The sequence below is a fragment of the Numenius arquata genome, chromosome 5 (assembly GCF_964106895.1).
Source record: "Numenius arquata chromosome 5, bNumArq3.hap1.1, whole genome shotgun sequence".
Taxonomy (NCBI): domain Eukaryota; kingdom Metazoa; phylum Chordata; class Aves; order Charadriiformes; family Scolopacidae; genus Numenius; species Numenius arquata.
The window spans coordinates 49,362,268-49,382,849 of record NC_133580.1 but is presented as its reverse complement, the minus strand read 5'-3'; the positions used below and the strand labels follow the sequence as shown (position 1 = coordinate 49,382,849).

General features: G+C 37.3%; 2 protein-coding genes across 6 annotated transcripts in view; one reads left to right on the top strand and one right to left on the bottom strand.

The window, feature by feature from the left end:
* Nucleotides 1-20,582, bottom strand: part of CTNNA2 (catenin alpha 2) — a 456,927-nt gene that overhangs the window by 152,381 nt on the left and 283,964 nt on the right. The window lies entirely within an intron of this gene.
* Nucleotides 10,594-12,159, top strand: LOC141464857 (leucine-rich repeat transmembrane neuronal protein 1-like). The gene has a single exon (XM_074147991.1). It carries the CDS (start codon nucleotides 10,594-10,596, stop codon nucleotides 12,157-12,159), a length of 1,566 nt encoding a protein of 521 aa, XP_074004092.1.

Below are 20,582 nucleotides of genomic sequence, written 5' to 3'. Positions count from 1 at the left end.
AGGTGGATCATATGTTGCTCCATAACTAAAAATATAATTAAAAAAAAATTCAAAGGAAATCTCCAAAGACAAGGATTATTCTCCACTGTTTGTTAGCTTTTGAAAAGATGCATGAGGCTGTGTTAAAACAATCTCATTTGCCTACATCTTTTATCCACATTCAGCAAAAGATTATATTTATCACTTCTCATCAGAACATAGATAATTCCACTTTTGAGCTTCAAAAGCATAAAAAAATGTCAGAGTTTGAAAAGGAGAGAGTGGTAAATTCTTCAAATATGAGCACCTAATCATTGCTGCATTTTTAAACAACCACTTTTTAACACAAGATAATATTACAGAATATCTTCTGTTGATGAAACACTGACAAACGTAACAAAAATCTTCTTAGAGCTGCTTATCATCAGAGACAGTTACTCAATATTCACTGTGCAGTTCCAACAATGTGTAGTAAATCCATATGCAAGAAAAAAAACCTATTCATTTTTAAGTTTTCAGATGATCTAAAGCAGAGGGTTTTTTTCCTACCCACAGATCTTGTAAAAGACCAATTATTTACATGAGTAAATTAATAAGAGTTTACAACAGGACAGACAGACAAACCAGACCTCTCCAGGGCAGTTCAGAGGTCAAAAGAAAGGAAAACAAAGTCCTTAAAGTGCTATGAATTAAGTTACATAAAATTAGCAGGAGACATGATGTTAATGACAGCTATAGCCTGGAAATTCAGTGCATTTGTAGACATGAGCACAACATGTCCCACCTCACTAGACCAAAATCTAGTTAAAAACTATACACAGGCACTGGGCTTTTTTGAAAGTAGTTTAATATTTTCTTGTATTTAGTGAGGATGTTTATTAGTCTCTTACTAAATGTAGAGTATGAAGTGACTGGACAGAAGTATCTGACATATGAACTATGTTATTATGATTAATGGAGTTCATACATAAAAGGTTATTTTTCTGGAAAACGTCAGATTGAATAATTACTGGAATTAATCCCAAAGGGCTTTAGAAAATTTTCTGCCCAGTTTCAATCCACATTTTTATCACATTTTTCTTTTGACTAGAGGGCAATCTTTAATTGCAGTTTTAAGTAAAACAAGTACTGTAAGCAATTCATCAAACATTATGAAAAATGGTGTATTTCTCTAACAGTCCTTGAAAGTAGCTAATTCACTTTTTAGCCTCATCTCTAAGCAATATAGAAAAATCCAACCAACAAATAAACTGGGATTGTTCTGCATCTGAAACAAAAAAGCATACTGTCCCTATTTTTCATGCATCAGGTTAGGTATAGAACATCATAGAACTGATATATTGGAATATTACCGGCAATATTATTAAGATAAGTAGGGAACAGATGATAGCATTATTTGGTCTCTTGGATTTCTTAAATCTAATCAGTATTTAATGGATACAACGGTGCCAGCAAATCCAGAAAGTCAGAGAACACATCTCAAAAGACTCAGAACTGAATGTGTTTCAGGGAAATATTCCAAGGTCAACATTACTTTGCAATGCTGCAGATGCATCCAGTGGGCTCCACAATCTGGCAGACTGGGGACCAAGAAAAAGCAGCATATATCAAAGGCTTTGGTTTTCGTGGTTGGTTTTGGGGTTTTTTTGGTGATAGATGCTTTTATAACTGCTGTCAATATGATTTTCTTTGCGTAGAAGGTAAAGAAGAAAATACTTGCCAACTTCATCCCTCTGGTACTAGGGAAGCTTCCCATTACATTTTCAATGTCTTCTAATGCTTATTGCCTCCATCGCTTCCATAGCCATCAAAACAGCTAGAAGTGACTTCTGCTGACCTAATGTCAGTGCGTGGTCCAAGCTAGCAAAATAGGCTGCAGAAAGACAATGTGACTAAACCTCAATTGTATAGATCACATATCTGGGAGCACTGTAATCCACTAATTCTTGTCCAACAATAATTGCCTTGAACACCTAAGCTGTGTTGATTATCATATACATTAGGACATAGCAAAAGGTAGTCCATGCTGGTCATTATGCAGGGATATAGGAAGAGACAATCCCTGAAATTAAGAGCTGGAAACAAAAAAAAATACCCTAGATCTAAGAACAAGGGGATAGAACAAGCCAAAAAAAAAATAGAAGCAGCAAAGTGAGGATCAGGACACATAGTACTGCTTCCAGGATTAATTTGTTTTTTTTGAAAGCTAAGTATCTTTAAGGCCTCTTTGCTCAGACACTGATAATTCCATTTTTTTTAAGTACAGAAAAGATGCCCATTTGCCATTCTCACTCCCTTTCTGATCTCTGTTGGCATATTTGGCAATCACTACTGTAGCTTGCTTAATCTCCCTTTGTCCCCTACCTGCCGATTTCCCAAATGGGCCCCAGTTGAGCAGTGTATATGGTGATGCCAGCACAGGTTCTGGGGGCTGAAGGATGATGCTAGGGAAGATTTGGGAGCAGCTCGTCTGCCCATCATGCTCAAGGCTGGGGGAGAAGGGGTATCACTGGGTACAACATGTCACGGGACATGAACCCTCAGCCAGTGTGTATAGGCCACACCAAAGAGGTGCATAATTCAAGAGTTTCACACCAATGATTGCCCACATCTTTAGGATTGCTGTTAGGAACATAACCAATGTAGTCAAGAAAAACAGTTATTCTTTCATAGCCATGCATGCAACATACAGTACCCACTTAAATACATAAACACCTTTTCATAGACAAAAATCTCTGAATAATGGGGAAAGAACTACAATATATCTTGAGCCACAGGTATTTCACAGATACTGACCTTTGATTTTGATTTAGAGGCTCTAACTAATAAAGCTTGGCTCTACACCAAATCTGAATAAGAAAATCAAGCACTCTCTTGTCAAATTATAATTAATTTGCACTACAAAAAAAGAGTAGAAGTAAGCCAAGTGTTCTTTAAAAATTGTCCCTAGAATTCAAAACACACGGTAAAATGTCCTATGTATTGAAAAACAGGCTGATCTTTTCCTGTCTTTTCAAGTTGATAACACATCTTTCCACTCATTTAAAATATAAATTGAGTCTTAAGAAACAATAAGCTCTTCATTTTACATGAATATTAAAGATACAAAATTACAGCAGTAGGAATATGATTTTGAAACATATCTGAAGTGAACCTTACAGCTTTGTTACTATTTTCCCCCCAGATCTGCTGTTTCACCTTTAAAAACATATAATGTGATGGTAATTTACTTTCAGTTTATTGTATGTATGTTGAGAATGTGGTTTGCATATGCTTTCTATATCTTTGCAGGTAAATTCAAGATCTTTGGATATGTTATTAGAATTGACTATACCTTTCTGTACATTTATTGAGAGTAAAGGAGCAGCACAAATTTCTGATTGCGTTGTACGCTTCTTCCTTATAAGACACAAAGAGTCTTCAGCACAAACACATAAACACATTGAAATAAAACTAAATAAGAGTTGGGAAGGCACATTTTAAAGACTGCCACTGGTTCTCACAGAATTAAACTAGCTGTTGAGCAAAGCTGGGTTACTAAGATTACACATACACCACACACAAACCACCCCTACCATATGAAACTGTTCAGTATTGCCTCAGTATTTTTAAGTTGCTTAAAAAAAAAAAAAAAGTCAGGTTACTCTCTTTTTTTTAGAAGGCATGACTATCTTTTGTTATGCCTTTAAATATGTCCTTCCAAGACTCCTGACCCATGATTATTGCTCTTAGACATTACATCAGTTGCAAATAATATGTAATGAAACCATAAATATTTCAGGTCATCAACAAACCATCTTCATTTGCAAAAATCACAATGACTTCTAACTGAAATGTGAGTCTTCAACCTGGTTTCTGCATTTTTGCGTTTGTGTATGAGTTAATGATTCAGATTCCCTCTAATCTCCCAATAAGATGCAATACACAAACAAACATAATTTCAACACATTTTTTCCTGAGTTTTCCCTTCAGATTATGGATATCATCGGAGCAGGAGGATGGAAACATAAAAGTCCTGCCTTCTCTATCTACCAAAATATAAGAAATATAAGCAAAATACAAGCACACATAACAGAATAATACAGTCTGCCAAAGATCCGATTGCCTGTTTGGTATAAATGCTCTGCTACAGTCCAACATCTATTTCCACAACTACATAACCCAGTTCATATCATTTAGGCTTTCAGTAATTCCAGGAGTTTGATCTAAGAATATAACAAATTATATAATTTCCAGGTAACTTTGTCCAAAAGCAGAGATTCCCTGTAAAGCTCCCTTTGGAGTCAATTCAAATAGTACCTTCTGTGATGAAAGAGAGCTCGATAAAAGTCTTCATGCGATTTCAAAATACTAGTTTAGCACCAACTTTACCACCAACCTATATTTCTTGTAATAATATATCTACAAAGGCCATCATAATGTTTTTTATCTTTTCTGATTGTGCTTTAAAACACATTTGGAAAGGAGCAAAATAAATGGATTAAGAACAACTGATTGTCTAATACTGAGAAGAACAGATTTTCTGCTCTGGGAAAATTTTCCAAGAGCAGTTCATCCATTTGTAAAAAGACTTTCCAGGAGACTGCCAGGAACAGCTTTTAACTTGTTCATCACACCTTTTAATAATTGATTTCATAAATTCTTCTCAATTCTCTCTACTTCCTGCACCTGAAAGTCTGAAAAGTGTCTACTGCCACTAAAGTTATGTCATTGATAAAAAGAGTGAGCTGTTTTGCATGAGGAAGACTATCTCAATATAAGACTAATTACTTATCTACAGCATGAGTTTGCTGGCACGGTTATGCCTGCATTCCCAGGTGGGACAGAAGTGGCAACACAAGTTACTCTAGAGAAGGACAAAAAATGCCAGTAAGTCATGGACACATGATGGGCTTAGGGCCATAACCAATTTGGCTACATGGCAGATTTTTCACAGTCCTAACCAACCCTGCTATTCTGTTACTTTGTAGTGTATTCATGGTTGAATCATCATCCAACCTCTCACAGGCTTGATGAATCTGAGTAAACGCACCAAGATAAACCAACAAACCAATGAACAGGAGAAGCAATGGCATCAATAATCATCTTGGATTAGCTATATCCATGTATGAACAGAATCCTTTCCGTTAAAAGGAATCTTAAAACACACCCCACCCCCACACCTTCCATTTAGCATTACAGTTTATTAAAAAATAATCTTTACAGATGACCTACCAACAGTAGAAGAGGGCAAAGTAGATGTATTCAAGTGTATGGGTAAGCTGTGGTCCATTTTGCTCTTAACCTAATTGGAAATCAATTACAGTCCATTCACTGGTGCCTACAGAGATGCTTGGGAAGGTCTTGAGATGAGCCTTTCTGGAGTGCCTAGCTTAGCATTTCTGAAGGTGGAATTAACTGATTTCCAATTAAATATGACTAACTAAAACCTTTACAATTGCTAATCATCGCACTCTGCTCATGCTTCCTCCAAGACATCTTTAGAGATATAAATTAGCAAGAGCTAATTGAAAACCAAGGTTTAAGGTTCCACTTTCTCTTTAAACCAGGAGTTCCAACAACCCTGTAACTTGACTGTAACACACCAGTTGTTGCTTAACCAGGATGCTACATGATCTTCAGCAATGTGTTGATTGGATAACAAAAGGATAGTTTTTACTTGTTGTAACACAAGTAATTTTTCCATTATACCTGGACATTCACAACCAATAACACTGTATGGAGTTTTGACAGCAAATCCAGAAATCCATAGGCAATTTCACAGATACTTAAAAGAGTCAGTAACTCTTTAGCTTATTCAAGTAGTCTACCAGTAATGAATGGAGGAGAGAGGACTTCATCTTACCACTGGTATATTTTCCTAAAAATTGACATTTCCGCACTACGTTGAGTGCCTTTATAGAGCTATACGTGATTACCTGCTATTGAATGTGGCTGATGATGAGAATAGAATGACTATAATGAGAGAAAAAAATGTTTATCACATTGTCAAAAACAAGGCGATTTACTAAGAATAACTATTATTTAAAGGTAGTAACAAATCCAATGTGTCTGTTCTGCACTACAAGAATTTAATTGCAGCTTGACATCTGGAGTCACCAGGAGTATTTTGGTCAAAAGCTTGCATAATATAGTGCATTTTTATATTTACTTAAAGAGACATGCTGTGTAGATGATGGACTTCTTATCAGCTGGAACCCTAAATTCTATACAGAAGGGACAGCTGGCCAAATGTCAGGGATGACCAAGGTATAAATACCATAGAAATAACAGATTTAATTTTCTTTACTTGGAGACATGTCTTTTTCTTTCATTTTCTGGTTTTGAACGATTCCTTATACAAAATGACATGGTTCGGTGCACTTGAAAATTAAAGACTACTGTATAAGATCAAGGGTTGAGTCTGTCCATTCATGAAAGGAAATTAAAAACACCACTAAAAGTTCCGCTTTTTATTATACTGATAGAAACCACTCAGAAAATACCAGGTGGAAGAAATATATTCAGTATTTAATATACCTTTAGTTATATTAACCTTTTTGGTTAATATGTTAAAGCATGTATATATGCAGAGTTGGCCATTAGTGGCCAGAGTCTGATCTTATTTACTCTGTCCTAACCCCATCTGTACTGAATTGTAAACTCAGGCAGGTTAAATATCTAGGCACAAACAGTAATTCTACTCAGTACAACGAATTAGTAAGAACAAAATGATTCTGAGGCTAGTTAAATGATATATGGCATTAAACTGAACACAATATTAAAGATGTGTAGACTAATTACATTGAAAAGTGCTTTCCTTTTTCAATCTGAACAATTTTGACAGTCACTGCAGGGTGTTGCCAGTGAATTACACTTGTCACTTCTCAGCTAAACTTTCTAAAACTTTACTCATGTTGTTCTTCTGTAACCTACTTTACATTGATTTAATCAATCTCACTTAAACACATAAAAACTTAGTTCGTGCTTCTTAAAATGTTTTATAATAGCACATTTAATAAAGCTAATTTAAATCTGCTAATTTATAGAGATTTGCCAGAGGCTTTGAAACTTCAGAAAAAGTGTAAACTTAACAGTTTGGCTGTGATAACAGCTTAGACAGTGAAAATTAAGCCCTTTGCATTATAATCATGTTCAAAATGGACTCCTAGATTTATTGAAGAAAAAAAAAAAAAAAGAAGTACATTTCAAAGACATAGAAGAAAACCATATTTACAAACTATTTTTCAGGACTAAGATATATATTCACCCAAGTTTGTCTTTTCACATCTGCGTGCCATAATTCTTTAAATTCTTTAATTTAGTCACTACTCTGCCTCAACATCACAGCCCCAAACATACGTTGAGGTCCGTAATTTTAAGACTACTTGGATTTTTTTTTACAAAAACATTTTAGACAAATAAGAGCAGAGACTCTCATGCAATAAACCTCTGACAGAGCTGTGAGATAGTGTGCTTAGGGCCATTAATTCTGGGTCCCTAATTCTTGTTGTCAGTCTTCCAGCTGATGCTATATATGTTTGGTACTGTCTGCTCTAATTTCTACCTCTTGAAACCAAATGATAATAGATTATATGCCAGTGTGGGAATAGATTGGTTAGGATCCAGGCTGTATCCCAGGTGATAGCAAGAAGAAGCAGTGAAAAAAAGTATTCAGGGATATATCAAGGAGTTTCATCTCTGCTAGAGGATTTCTTCACTTTATACGTAGCACTTTAGATGGTAGGGAAGAGATCATTATCATCATCTGATTTGCAGAAAATGTCAGCTTTCCTTGCACACATAGTCAAAATTTTTAGGGCTACTGTTGCAGATCTCTCCCCAAATTGTTACATGGGAGAGGGCAGCAAAACCTACCTTATGAGGAGTCATAGGGTGGCTATCTTTTAAGGGATAGCACCTTGTCGTTTTGAACCTTTTTTCAGTATCTGTAAAGTTCAAGTCATCTTTTAAATTTTTTTTCCTGTTAATTGCAGCAAAATATTCAGAAATGTAATCTGGAATATATTCTTGGACAAGGTTTTTTTAGTCTCTTTTCCTCCTTCAGTGTTCTTTCTTCTGGTTCTGTCATTGCTTTCTCTCCTGCTTTTATGCACTGAGAATTAAGGTGTACTGCAACCAGTGGACACTTGCATAAACAGCCTGCTTTGAATAAAACAGCACGATCTTGGGAGAGGAAGAACACATTCAGCTTTCGTGTCCAAATGCTAAAATATATAACAGGTTCATTAAAGCATCACATTTTCGTTTTGAGACCCCTGAAATGCAACGGCTGTGAATAGCAGAAAAATGTGAACAAACTGAATTAGGAGCATAAAAGCACATTGATTCCCAGGTTCTGAAACCATAGTCAGTGTTTTGCATTTGTAATTTATTTAAGACTTTTTTTGGCAAATACATTTGTAATGAATCTCCTTACATATTTTTATGCATGAGAGCTTAAGTTTTCCTGGACTTCCGTAAAACAACTTTTACTGCATCAAATTACTGCATTCCTTGATCTCTACCAGCACACACTCATAGCAGCCAGCCACACTCAAACCCAACGAACAGCCCTAGGATTTCATAGCTCTGCAACAGATACTACAAAAACATTTCTCAAAATTAAATGGTTGTGAAAAAGAAAGCAAATGAAATGGTTTTGCCCTGCCTCCAGCATTTCACAACCAAAGTTGACTTAAAATTAGCACAATCTTCTGCAATACTTGTATTTCCACGTAAAACTTCTTCATAGAGAATTCATGCAGAATCGTGAGCTGTCAGTTCTGATCGCATTCACCAGCACACAGGCTTTAGACTCTATTTCATAATAGAAAAAGATGGCCAGCATTTTCCTGACAGAAGTATCATACATTTTTCAGTCAGTAAAAATTACAGAGAGAGCTCATTGTCAATGCATTTCCCATAGATAATAAGGACTGCAAATTATCAGACAAGAATTTTTTTTTTTGGTACACAGAACAAAACCTAGCACAATCTGCAGAACTTATTAACTAATCAGGTTTTAAACCCCTTCTTTGCAAGCTGCCGACACGGTCAGAGTACCCTATACATTGATCTTATTCCAAAAGCACAGTAATCTTTATGCTGCAAGAATTATTGTTTTGTGTGCCATAGCATACACTGCAAAAAAAAAAAAAAAAGGAAAGGCATGTGCTGAACACACACAAAATATGCAGGATGGAAAAAGACCAAATGTAATTAAAGCTTATATGAAACCAGACATTCCTATTTGCAGAGCTCTGGCTGCATTTCTATGAGAAAGAATGCACAGAATTTCAAATCATGCTCTATTTAGACAATGTCAGAAGAAAACCACATTCCCCCCCCACTCCCCCACCCCAAGACTCCAAAAGGCAAATCTCATCACCAGAATTAGAAAGAAAAAGCAATCCAAAGATACTGGTTTACATATTCCTTCCCAAACCAAGAAATCAAGTATCTCCCTCTCCCAGCTAATAGCTTATAAATTCAGACTTTAAACAAAGCAAAAAAAAAAAAAAAAAAAAAAGAATCCTAATTCTCAAGCTTCCTACTTAGCACTGCCTCGCTGTTGATGATTTGTGCGGCTGTGTGTGCGTGCCTGTTTGAGAAATGGCGAGATAGGCTTAAAGTATTTTCCATTTCATCAAAGAGCATATATTACTTTCCTGGTTCGCTCAAATGTTGGTTTTATGCCCACCCCTTTTCAATCTGCCCATGTCTGAGATGCACAGTGCAGGCGTACAATCATGAGCAGCTTACGACACTCAGTGAACACTAGGTGCCTCTGCATGCTCTAGCAACATACTGCTCAGCTGAAGGGAAGGGATTCTTGCTGTCTCTCTCTGCTCTAAGCATCACCTAACAAGCAAAGCGAACAAAGAATGGGAAATAAAGCTACCCTTAGCCGGTCAGTGAATGAATGGTAATCTCTCTATGGAGTAAAGGTTGTGCCGGTCAATGGTCGTTGCAAATGATGGACATTAAACAGATTGACAAATCCTGTGGAGTCGTTAGTAAAGAGTTTGGAGTTTTTTTCACGCCACAGTGTTAACTGCAGAGAAAAGGACAGAGGGAGAAGGAGAAGATCAAGCTCATGTACATAGTTCTGAAACTTGCAGGTCCTAGGAGTCAGCTAAAAAGCTAGCTGGACAAGCCTTTCGCTCTTTGAGCAGAAGCGAAGTGAGACATTGTGAGCTTGCCAGCCTTGCACAAAATTGAAAGGGACTGAATTTGTAGCACAGAGGGGTCTTTTTTAGCTCTGCATATAATTAGTCCAAACACAAAGGAAGCAACTGAATGGAGGTTGTCACTCTCTGGAAAAGGGTGGGTAAGACACTTTTTAATTAAATTCTTTCATGAAGAAAGATTTTTTTTTCTTTGCTGCAGCATTTAACATGAACAAAATCACTATCATTTTACCTTTGAATGTCTGTGAACTTTAATGCTGCACAGCTCCTGCATGCTGTAAAGTGAAATATTTGCCTCTGTGTTTGTTCTGTTTGCTGTTTTGCTTTGGTTTTTTGGCTTTGTTTTGTTTTTTTGTTTTTTTTTTCCCTTAAATAAAATATGATGTAGAATTTGAAAAGATTCAATGGACATTCTCAAGCATATTTGGAAATATTCTTGCTAATGGATTTCCTTCTTATTGGTCTCTGTTTAAACTGGCTGCTGAGGAAGCCCCCGGGGTTGATATTGTGTACGCTGGGTATCTTTTCTAAAATGCTTCCAGCCGTGAATAGTGGGTGTCCACAGCTATGTCGGTGTGAGGGCAGGCTTTTGTACTGTGAATCACTGAATCTTACAGAGATGCCTCGCAACCTGTCGGGCATGATGGGCTTGTCTCTGCGGTACAACAGCCTTTCAGAGCTGCATGATGGACAGTTCACAGGGTTAATGCAGCTCACGTGGCTCTATCTGGATCACAATCACATTTGCTCAGTGGAGGGGAATGCCTTTCAAAAATTGCGGCGAGTTAAAGAGCTCACCCTGAGTTCCAACAAAATAACCCAACTGCCCAACACCACTTTCCGACCCATGCCAAACTTGCGCAGTGTGGATTTATCATACAACAACCTACAGTCTTTGGAGCCTGACCTGTTTCACGGGCTGAGAAAACTAACAACTTTGCACATGCGGTCAAACGCCATCAAGTTCGTGCCAGTGAGAATTTTTCAGGACTGTCGCAGCCTGAAGTTTCTAGACATAGGATACAATCAGTTAAAGAGCCTGGCTCGAAACTCTTTTGCAGGCTTGTTCAAACTCACTGAGCTGCACCTCGAGCACAATGATTTGGTGAAGGTGAATTTAGCCCATTTTCCCAGGCTCATCTCCCTGCACTCTCTCTGCTTGCGAAGGAATAAAGTTACCATCGTAGTAAACACTTTAGACTGGATATGGCAACTGGAAAAAATGGATCTCTCCGGCAATGAAATCGAATACATCGAACCTCACGTTTTTGAAAGTGTACCTCACCTCAAATCCCTGCAGCTGGACTCCAACCGGCTGACCTACATCGACTCCCGAGTCCTCGACTCCTGGAAGTCCCTTACTAGCATCAGCCTTTCTGCAAACGCCTGGGACTGCAGCCGTAATGTTTGCGCCCTGGCCTCCTGGCTGAGCAACTTCAAGGGTCGCTACGACAGCAATCTGCTCTGTGCCACCCCTGAGTACGCACAGGGTGAGGATGTTTTGGATGCGGTGTACGCTTTTCACTTGTGTGAAGATGCGGCAGACCCAACAAGTGTTAACACCCTCTCCCCGGTAACGAACAACAGCGACCAAACGTTCAGCTACGGCTCTGCCACCGCCACGTACGACGTGCAGGATAGCGAAGGGGACCAAACAACATACGCCATAACCATGACCATGCCCAGCGAGAACTCGGAGAATGCCGTTCAGATTCACAAGGTGGTGACGGGGACCATGGCACTGATTTTTTCCTTCCTCATCGTGGTTTTAGTGTTGTATGTCTCCTGGAAGTGCTTTCCGGCCAGCTTAAGGCAACTAAGACAGTGCTTTGTAACACAGCGCAGAAAGCAGAAGCAAAAACAGACCATGCATCAAATGGCTGCCATGTCAGCCCAGGAGTATTACGTTGATTACAAACCCAACCACATTGAGGGAGCCCTGGTGATCATTAATGAGTACGGATCTTGTTCCTGTCACCAGCAGCCAGCGAGGGAATGCGAGGTGTGATTTTCCTTTGGGATTTAAACAGTGTGCAACCAAATAACAGTGTGCAGGCAGACAGTGGCACGGGGGGGATTGCTGTGCTTTGCTGGTGATTTCTGACGTGCTCCTCTGCTGAAATTGTTAAGAGGGGCTGTCTAAAAGACTTGATATTTTAGCTTTATTGTGTCTTAAAAATCTTCAGGACAGTCAATCTTAAGATTTCATATGCTAATACTCCCTTTGAAGATCTGTCAATATTCAGGAATCTGAGAGTGTAAAAAGGTACCAATTATTGATCTTTTGTAAACTAAGAAAACTGTTTAAAATAAAAAAAAATAGCATTTACAGTTTTTACAGACTGGTGTATATTACATTAATTGTTCCCTGTATACAAAATGCAACAGTTTAACCTCTTTTTCTCCTCATACTGAGTGTTGAAATGAAAGTCTAGGAGCAAAGAAGCCACGTAAAATAGCAAGCTTAAAATTAACCAGATGGCTTCACATTGTAATTAGTACACATTCACTTACATCATGTTACTGAAGATATGAAGCATGACACTGGAATTATATTTTTGTTAATGTGCTACGTGTAACTGGATGTCAGTTCAACAAGGAGCCAGTCACCTCAGAAAGGCTAAAGTTTTGACCATGTCCCTGGGACAGGATTTCTGAGGATTTTTAAGTACAGCTCACTTGTTAGTTGCTGTAAGATCCATAAAAACTGTGTCATAACCCCTGAAAGTATTTTGTATCAAAACTGAACATATTGAAAAGTCTCACTTAAAAGAAAAAAAAAAAACAACAAACAACAAAACCCAGACTGAAACACTGCCAAAAAAAGTGCTTATCATCATCTTCTTTAAAGTAAATAAGACAAAAAAAATCTAAATTTAAGGGCTTTTACTAGTGTTTCCCACTTTTATGCTTGTTATGAGATATACTAAGAGCAAAGAAACCCTTGCTCTGTGCACTGTGGTGCCATGGTGAATGGAGAAGAGCAAAAGCTGTTCTGTTCTCAGTGGTGAAACCTATCTGTGTTGCAAGAGTAAAACCTCGGCTGTAACACTGTCAGAGTAAGAGAGTTATTAGAGCATACTTCTGGGTCCTATAGTAAACTGCTAGCAAAGCCTATCTCATGTCCTTCACTTTCATCACCAGCCTTCACTAACAAAACAACTCTAAAACCTCTGCAGAGGCTGAAAGTATATGAACCCTCCTTACTAATGACTGATAAATGGACTTCATGGATATAAGCACTGATTTAATAATGTAGATCACACAGCTGTTTTATTTGACTGCCCTTAAATAAAGGCTTCCTTTCCTTGTATTTTGGATTTTTCATTCCAGTATGTGAACAACCTACTGATTGATCTTTTCAACAACTCCTCTCATACTAATGAAGATGAGGTAGCTTTACAACATCAGGCAGAGCATCTTGAAATTTTCTTCATACAGCATTACACACTAATAAAATGTTACGGATAATGAATTGGGTAACATTTCTATGCCTTGTACATATTTATCTATCCTTAGATTACCACCAATAGAGGAAAAAAATCAGAAATCTAAGATATATTTTAATTTAACACAGTTTTTTTTTTTTTATAGCATCGAAGTGATACCTACTCTTACAATGCTACAGCAGACTTATAAAGTAGAGAACAGACACAGAGTAAACCATTTTTTTTCCTGCATAGCAGGTTTTAGCCATTAATGTTAAACACAAAGAGTGGATTCTAATTTTTTTTCCGACAAGCTATTTTTAGGGAATCAGAACTTACTTTCCTCTATTTGTTACATCTCATCATGTTTAATATTAGGTATGACAATGGCTTTTTAATAAAAAAAAAAAAAATTAGTAAGACTATAATGTTATCTGTGAAAGCAATGAGATTATGTATTGGGAGTGGACTTTTTCATAGAAAACTTAATTATAATCAACTGCTATTTTACTAAAGCCATTGAAAATTCACCCACAGCTTTGAAACAAGCTAGCACTGTTAAAATTAGGCTTTTCTCTGTTTAAACAAATGCATATTTCTGTTTCTATGCCTCAAACCCACAAGGCCCCGATTTGTCCTGAAACTCTCAAATGACCTGATGGGTTGAGTGTCCAGATATGAACCTAACAGTGAGGGCAGAGAGTAGGTAAGGAGCCCCTCGTTTCTTTGGGTGCCTGATCACATTTCAAGAGAAAATATGTTATGCCATTCTAACTGAGGGCCAAAATATACATATTATCCCCATTAAATCCTTCTCTGAAATCAATAGGGAATTTAACTGTGAAAAATTGGCTCTCTAACGTTGGACTACATTATTTTTTCCTGAAATCAACATGCAGCACTGCAACCAGAAGAACTGATTACAGCTAGTTGCCAGGAAACTTCCAAAATCATCCAAGATTGTTACGATATTGTCTGCATATGGTAAAAAAAAGAAAAAAAAAAAAAAAAAAAGAATTAGCTTTATTTCTATAGTGACCCCCTGTTGCTATAAGGAAACGTATTGGTGCAGTCATGGTTTTGCCCCTGTAAATCTGATGCAAGACTGATACTGACAAACAATCATCCTGTGGTTGTATTTCTATGTATTTTTAACATATTTGTGGGCTGTATTTTAAAAACACTAGTAATTGCACCTCTCTGGAATGATTCCTGCTGTTTATTGGTGTTAGCAACCTCAAGCTTTGCTTGCAAAGACGTGAGCAATTCCGTCTTTGGAATTTATTCACCTCTGTGCTTCATGCATCTTGCATTGACAGCTCAAGTAAACTGAACAGAACATTTTTCTTTAAAGGTACAGTGATTTCCTAAGTGAGAACTGATTTCAGTATTGCATGTTGCCATTTCTCGTGAAGAGAGGTAATGACCACCAATGACTTGCCATCCTTAGCGGGATGATGGATGGATCCTCCATATAGAGCGCAGCATTTATTAAATTTCAGAAAACAATGCATTTCAAAATCTTCATGCAGAAATCTTTTCTAAGGGGAATATCTTCTGGAGACAACATCCTAATGATCTCCAGAGGATATCTGGAGATCTGGATACCCTCTGAATATCTAATGGTGGAAAGAGGGGTGTCACTGCTATTACATGGCATGAAGGTACTCCACACCTAGTCTGAAAGTTTACATGAAAAAATATATGGACTGTAAAGAAATAAAGGAGTAAGTATTTCCTTTCAGTCCAGCTACTGCAAATCCAGTTATTCATCCTGCTCCAGGTTGCTTGCATTGGTATATCTGAGAATTATTATATTTGTACTGTATTTATAGCAACTGCAGGGACAAATTTTCCCTAACTCTTTCTTCCAAATTTCATGTTCACCAACTGTCCAAAGATATGTCATTCCCTCTCTGTTGATGCATTTATTCTGGCTTATGAAATGGCTCAAAAAAAAAAAAAAAAAAAGGAAGAAAAAAAAAAAAGATGTTTTGGGGGTTAGATGTAACAGTTTGTTGTTCAGAACTGGGGAATATTGCTTGGGGAATATTGAAGGAATGAAAATTTTTTAAATATTCCCCTTTTAATGTTCCACTTAATAGGACTAATCTTCCTTTTATAGCTAGGTAATTAACATTATTTTCTTTTTATTTAAGTGTCTTTTAACATCCAAGACAGGGTGAAATGCAAGCAAAAGAACTACCTTTTTTTTGAAGATGGTTAACGCTACCAGTGTTATAGATCTCTAATATGCAATCTCTTGCTGCTAACATCAATACACACTCACAGTGCACCCAGTGATGAAGGAACTGTTGCTGTGTATGCTTTGAATGTATATAAGGGATGATTTATTTTCCTTTCTGTCTTTTTCCTTCCTTTCTGTACTACTTTAAAAGAAAAAAAAAAGTTATATGAAACCACAGAATCAATGCTAATGTACCACATTCTGTTTCTGCCCTGAATATATAAAATACAAAGAAATTCTGTCTTTAAGCTGCAAATTCCCTCCTTTACCACACTGTTTAAGTGCTGCAGGGGGTTAGACCAAGGGGATGATCTGTTCCTCCATGTGCACAGCAATATCTAGATGCTCTGTACCAGTCTGAAGATGCAGTCCCATGCCTGGTTCATAACCGCCTTGCATATGTGTACCAGAGAAAGTTCATTAATGATACCTAAGGATATTTTTCTATGCTTTAATATATTCTGTATGGTTTTATGGCTAAGGCATTGAGAGGCACATGAAATGAGCCTCTTGTTTTATTTTTCTTTGGTTATGATAAAAAGCCACTCATTTGCTTTTGAGATGGACTAAATTTTTTTTCTCGTGTCTTGTTCTGCATTAGTAGCAAAAGGACACTCTGAATACCCCTCTCACCTTTCCCCCAGCTTTTCCAATGGTATTCAGAATGGCAAAAAAGGAGTATTAAATTAGGAAGCTTATTTCTTGTGCTATAATAATAATAACAGTAATAATAATAAAAGAAATGAAGAAGAGACAAAAGATGAGAGAAAAGACTGGAGTAACAACAACTAAATCAAGTTGTTGCTGGCTCCCTTTGCCTTTTCTTTTTTAAAGATGGAAAATCTAAAGGACTAGCACAGATGAAAAACCAGGACTGAAGGTGGGTGGAGAAAGCAGTTTTAAAAACTGAGCAAGCAGCGATGAAACAGCTTCTGGCAAGGAGGGTACAACACTAGATAGCTTCATTGAGCAAGAAAGAGAAAAGGGTGAAGGGACAGGATGAAAGGGAAAACACGAACCAGTGAGAAGGCAAAGGGACCACCGTGAACATAAGGAAAACAAGATTTTCCAGTGCCTTCACCTCCCATGTTGAAACTGTGACAAGGACAACAGCAGAGATTTAAGAAAGATACCCAGAATCTCTCTCTGCCTCTCTTTTTCTCCCTGTCTTTTCAAACTCAGTCACACAGAAACACTCTCATTTACAGAGGCGCAGACAGACATGCTTTCCCAAACACACATACACGCAACCCCGTCATTTCCTCTGCCACCTCCCTGTCCCTGGGAGCACAATGTCCCTCTCATCCATCATTTTGTTTGCTGAACTCCAGCACCCTGCCTCTTCCACTAATTTCTTGGCTGGACTTCTTAGCTATCCTAGTCACAGCTCTCTACAGACTTCCTAGAAAATCAGATCTTTCTACCTAAAATACCTCCTTTTTTCCCTTATCTCTTAAGAAACCCTCAGTTAGAGAAAGGAGTGATCTTGAGCCATAACAGATTCTTCTGCTAATTATAACCACACTCATTCTCCCTCATATTCAGCTCTCATATTCACAGCTATTATGACAAACAGATCTGAGATATTTTTGCCGTATTCAGTTTATCATTATGCACCAAGGTTACACTTTTCCTTGACCTGCTCAACCCAGTCTAATATTAATAAATTGAGCATTTATACAGGTTCCTTTCCAAGCATGAAGTTGATTAGGAATTTAGGAAATGTTGGTGATTTAAAGATTAACCTTTCATATAATTACTGACATAAACCAGAGCTATTAAGGTATTAGAAACAACTATTCAGAGTGTATTCTACATTAAAAATAAAATCACATTTAGAGCTATGCAAAAGACTTTCCATACCAGCCCTTTGGTTTTTTTTTTTTTTTTACAGCAGAAAAACCTGGTAAAAGGAAAGAAGTAAGTGCAGTCTACCTCTAAAGTTATGTAGAGGAAAGCACAGCTACAAAAATATTACAGAAACTAAGCAACAATCTTCTGCTGGCAAGACACAGCCTATAATTGGGTGGGTGGCTGTGAAGATCCAAGATGAATGCTGCAGAGCACTGCAATTTTATTGCAGTGTGTCTGCTTTAAAGTGAACATATTTGCAATGAAATCTGTATTTCCACGAGAATAGGGCAATTGTTTTTGTTAAAAAGATAACATCACTTGTTGGCATTCAGACATAATTATTCAGCCTTTAAACCAATTACTGTTCTTATTCGCTTTTGCTGGTGTGATAGTTCGGTGAGAAAGTCACATGTAACAGGCTGCATTGAAAGGAATTTGAGTTCCAAGTACCCAGATTTTCATTACAAGGAAAGAAATTCAGTTTAAAATAAACATCAGCTTTTCACCTTTTCTCCACTTTTCCTCTCGCCAGAAATCCAAATATGTACATCATTTATAGAAATTAGAGATAATTGGCAGTGGCTACAGGATAATATTATGTGCTCCTGTGCTTGGCAAACAGCACCTACTATTCTGCTAAGGCACTTTTTATTTTAAACCATATTGCTGCTCTCATGTTCTTCACATCCTCACCAGACACAGTAACTACTGCCAGAAAGATGTCTTTCAACACGGGTGCTATGGGAACATGATCAATTCGGTTCCATTTCTGAGGTAAGAAAGACTATATCCAAGATTTCAAAGGTAATGGGTAAGTATAAAAATCTATTTCATCATTGAATTACCATTTTTAGCACAGCAGATTTCTCTGACTGACGTGGTTAGACAGTAAGGCTGGTTGTTCATTTATTACAAACTTTGTTCTGGCCTCTTTCATGATTTATCTTTCTCCTAATAGCAAACCAGAACACAACACCAGAGAGAGGTCTAAAAATTGTATTTTCAGTAAAATCTGAGATTAAAAAAAATGCATGGACATATCAAATTGATTTAAGGGTTTATCCAATGAAGGATACAGCTTATATATACCAAATCTCCCTGAAGCAGAACACCTCTGTACCCTAATGGTTACAATAAGGTATAAGCAAACAACCTCTAAATAGCTGGGGGACTCAAACTGAAACCAGATTTCTGATTATCTTTTAAAATATATACTTTCCCTCTAATTTTTATCCCTTCTTACCCTTTCTCCTGTTTTCATTCCCAGAACCTCACAAGAACAGTGAATCAATAAGGGGGGGGAGGGAAGAGGGAAACCCTGAAAATCCCAAACTAAACTGCAAGAGCAGTCCACAGCTACTGAAATCCAGAAGTTTTCATTCTTTTAAAAACTGCCAATGCTTTGAAACACATCTGCTATCAACGTTTTTGCAAGACGAGAGGTGAAGTGAGCTCCCAGGAGTAAACCTGAATCTGTCTCTGTAGTTCAGTGCCTCTACTGACAGTCTGGCTTGCTAAGAGAGCCTGGTAAATATTAAAGAATGTTAATTATAATGAGATAAACCATCTAGGGATTTCCCCCCCCCCCCTTTTTTTTTAAACTTGGTTCCATACTAAAGTTTACCTTGACAGAAAATTTACTTCTCTGATCCAGATTATTTCCCAAAGCAATTTTTTCAACAGCAAACAGAAATTTGTGGCTGCTGCTAAAAGGTTTGCAATCCCCATGCTAAAGAGGCCATCACATGTCAAATGTTTACCTTAATTTCATGTAAATGTCACTCCATATTGGACATTCTGTATTTCTTTACTGACATATGCAGCTGCCTCCATCTTGACAAACATTCCCCTTGCATTGTAGCTACCTTTACAAACAGCCCAGAACCCAATGCTACTGTCAGATCAAATTCCCAAACAACAACTGGATGTAATGAATTTATTATGTAATTGCTGTAGTCTAATAAATTGGATGTGAATCGTATGGCCTGAAAGAAAAGAAATAATGGAGACAATAAACGAGTAGAAGAAATGCATCTGACATACTCTCTATGGGGAAAAATACCCACATAACAAAAAACACAGTGCGGGACAATGTTTAAGCTTGCAGAAGATGGAAAGCGTTAGAGCATTGACTGCAAAAAGGTGAATTACACAGGATAGAGAAAATCACTGCTAAAATCTAAAGGGGAAAATTGAAAAGGTGACAGTGCCCATCACAGATTAATCAGAAAGAGAATTAGGTGATAACCATCACAGGAGAAATTCATCAAGGGAAAAGAAAGCACTGTGGTGATATTTGATGACAAAATGAGCATATACAAACACGTTTGCAATGCGGGAAACAGCAATCCATGGAGTCCCCATGAAGCCAAACCCCAAGGTTATTTCTCTGTCCATCTTTGCTCTGTCATGATGGGCTTTTTGGTATGTTTTTAAAAATCTTGATTATTTTATTGTTGTTATGCACAGAACTAGACCCTTGGAGATTCTGCTTTTTATTTTATGTAACATATGCTAAACCAATACTTGTTATTTCGATGGGTAGCACTTCCAGCCTGAAGTAAATCCTATTGTATTGGGTTTGTGAATGTATTTCCCTGATTCCAGCAACTGTTTACATTAGGTTAATTCTAGTTGGTGGAATGCAGATCTTCCCCAAAAGTTCCCCTAAGTAGTTTTATGAAGTTACGCTGTGTATCTTTCATTTAAAACAGAAGTTGAAAACTTTTTTTCCCCTGGTTATCTTCTCCCATTATGTAGAATAATCTAGCCCCAATCTGTCATTTTTCATTAGCAAAGGAGTCAAGCTACGGCTCTTAATGATAACTCGTAATGAGGATTTGATGAATAAGTCCTGAAAAATCAAACTTGAAACAAACACTAAAATCTATCTCAGATCTA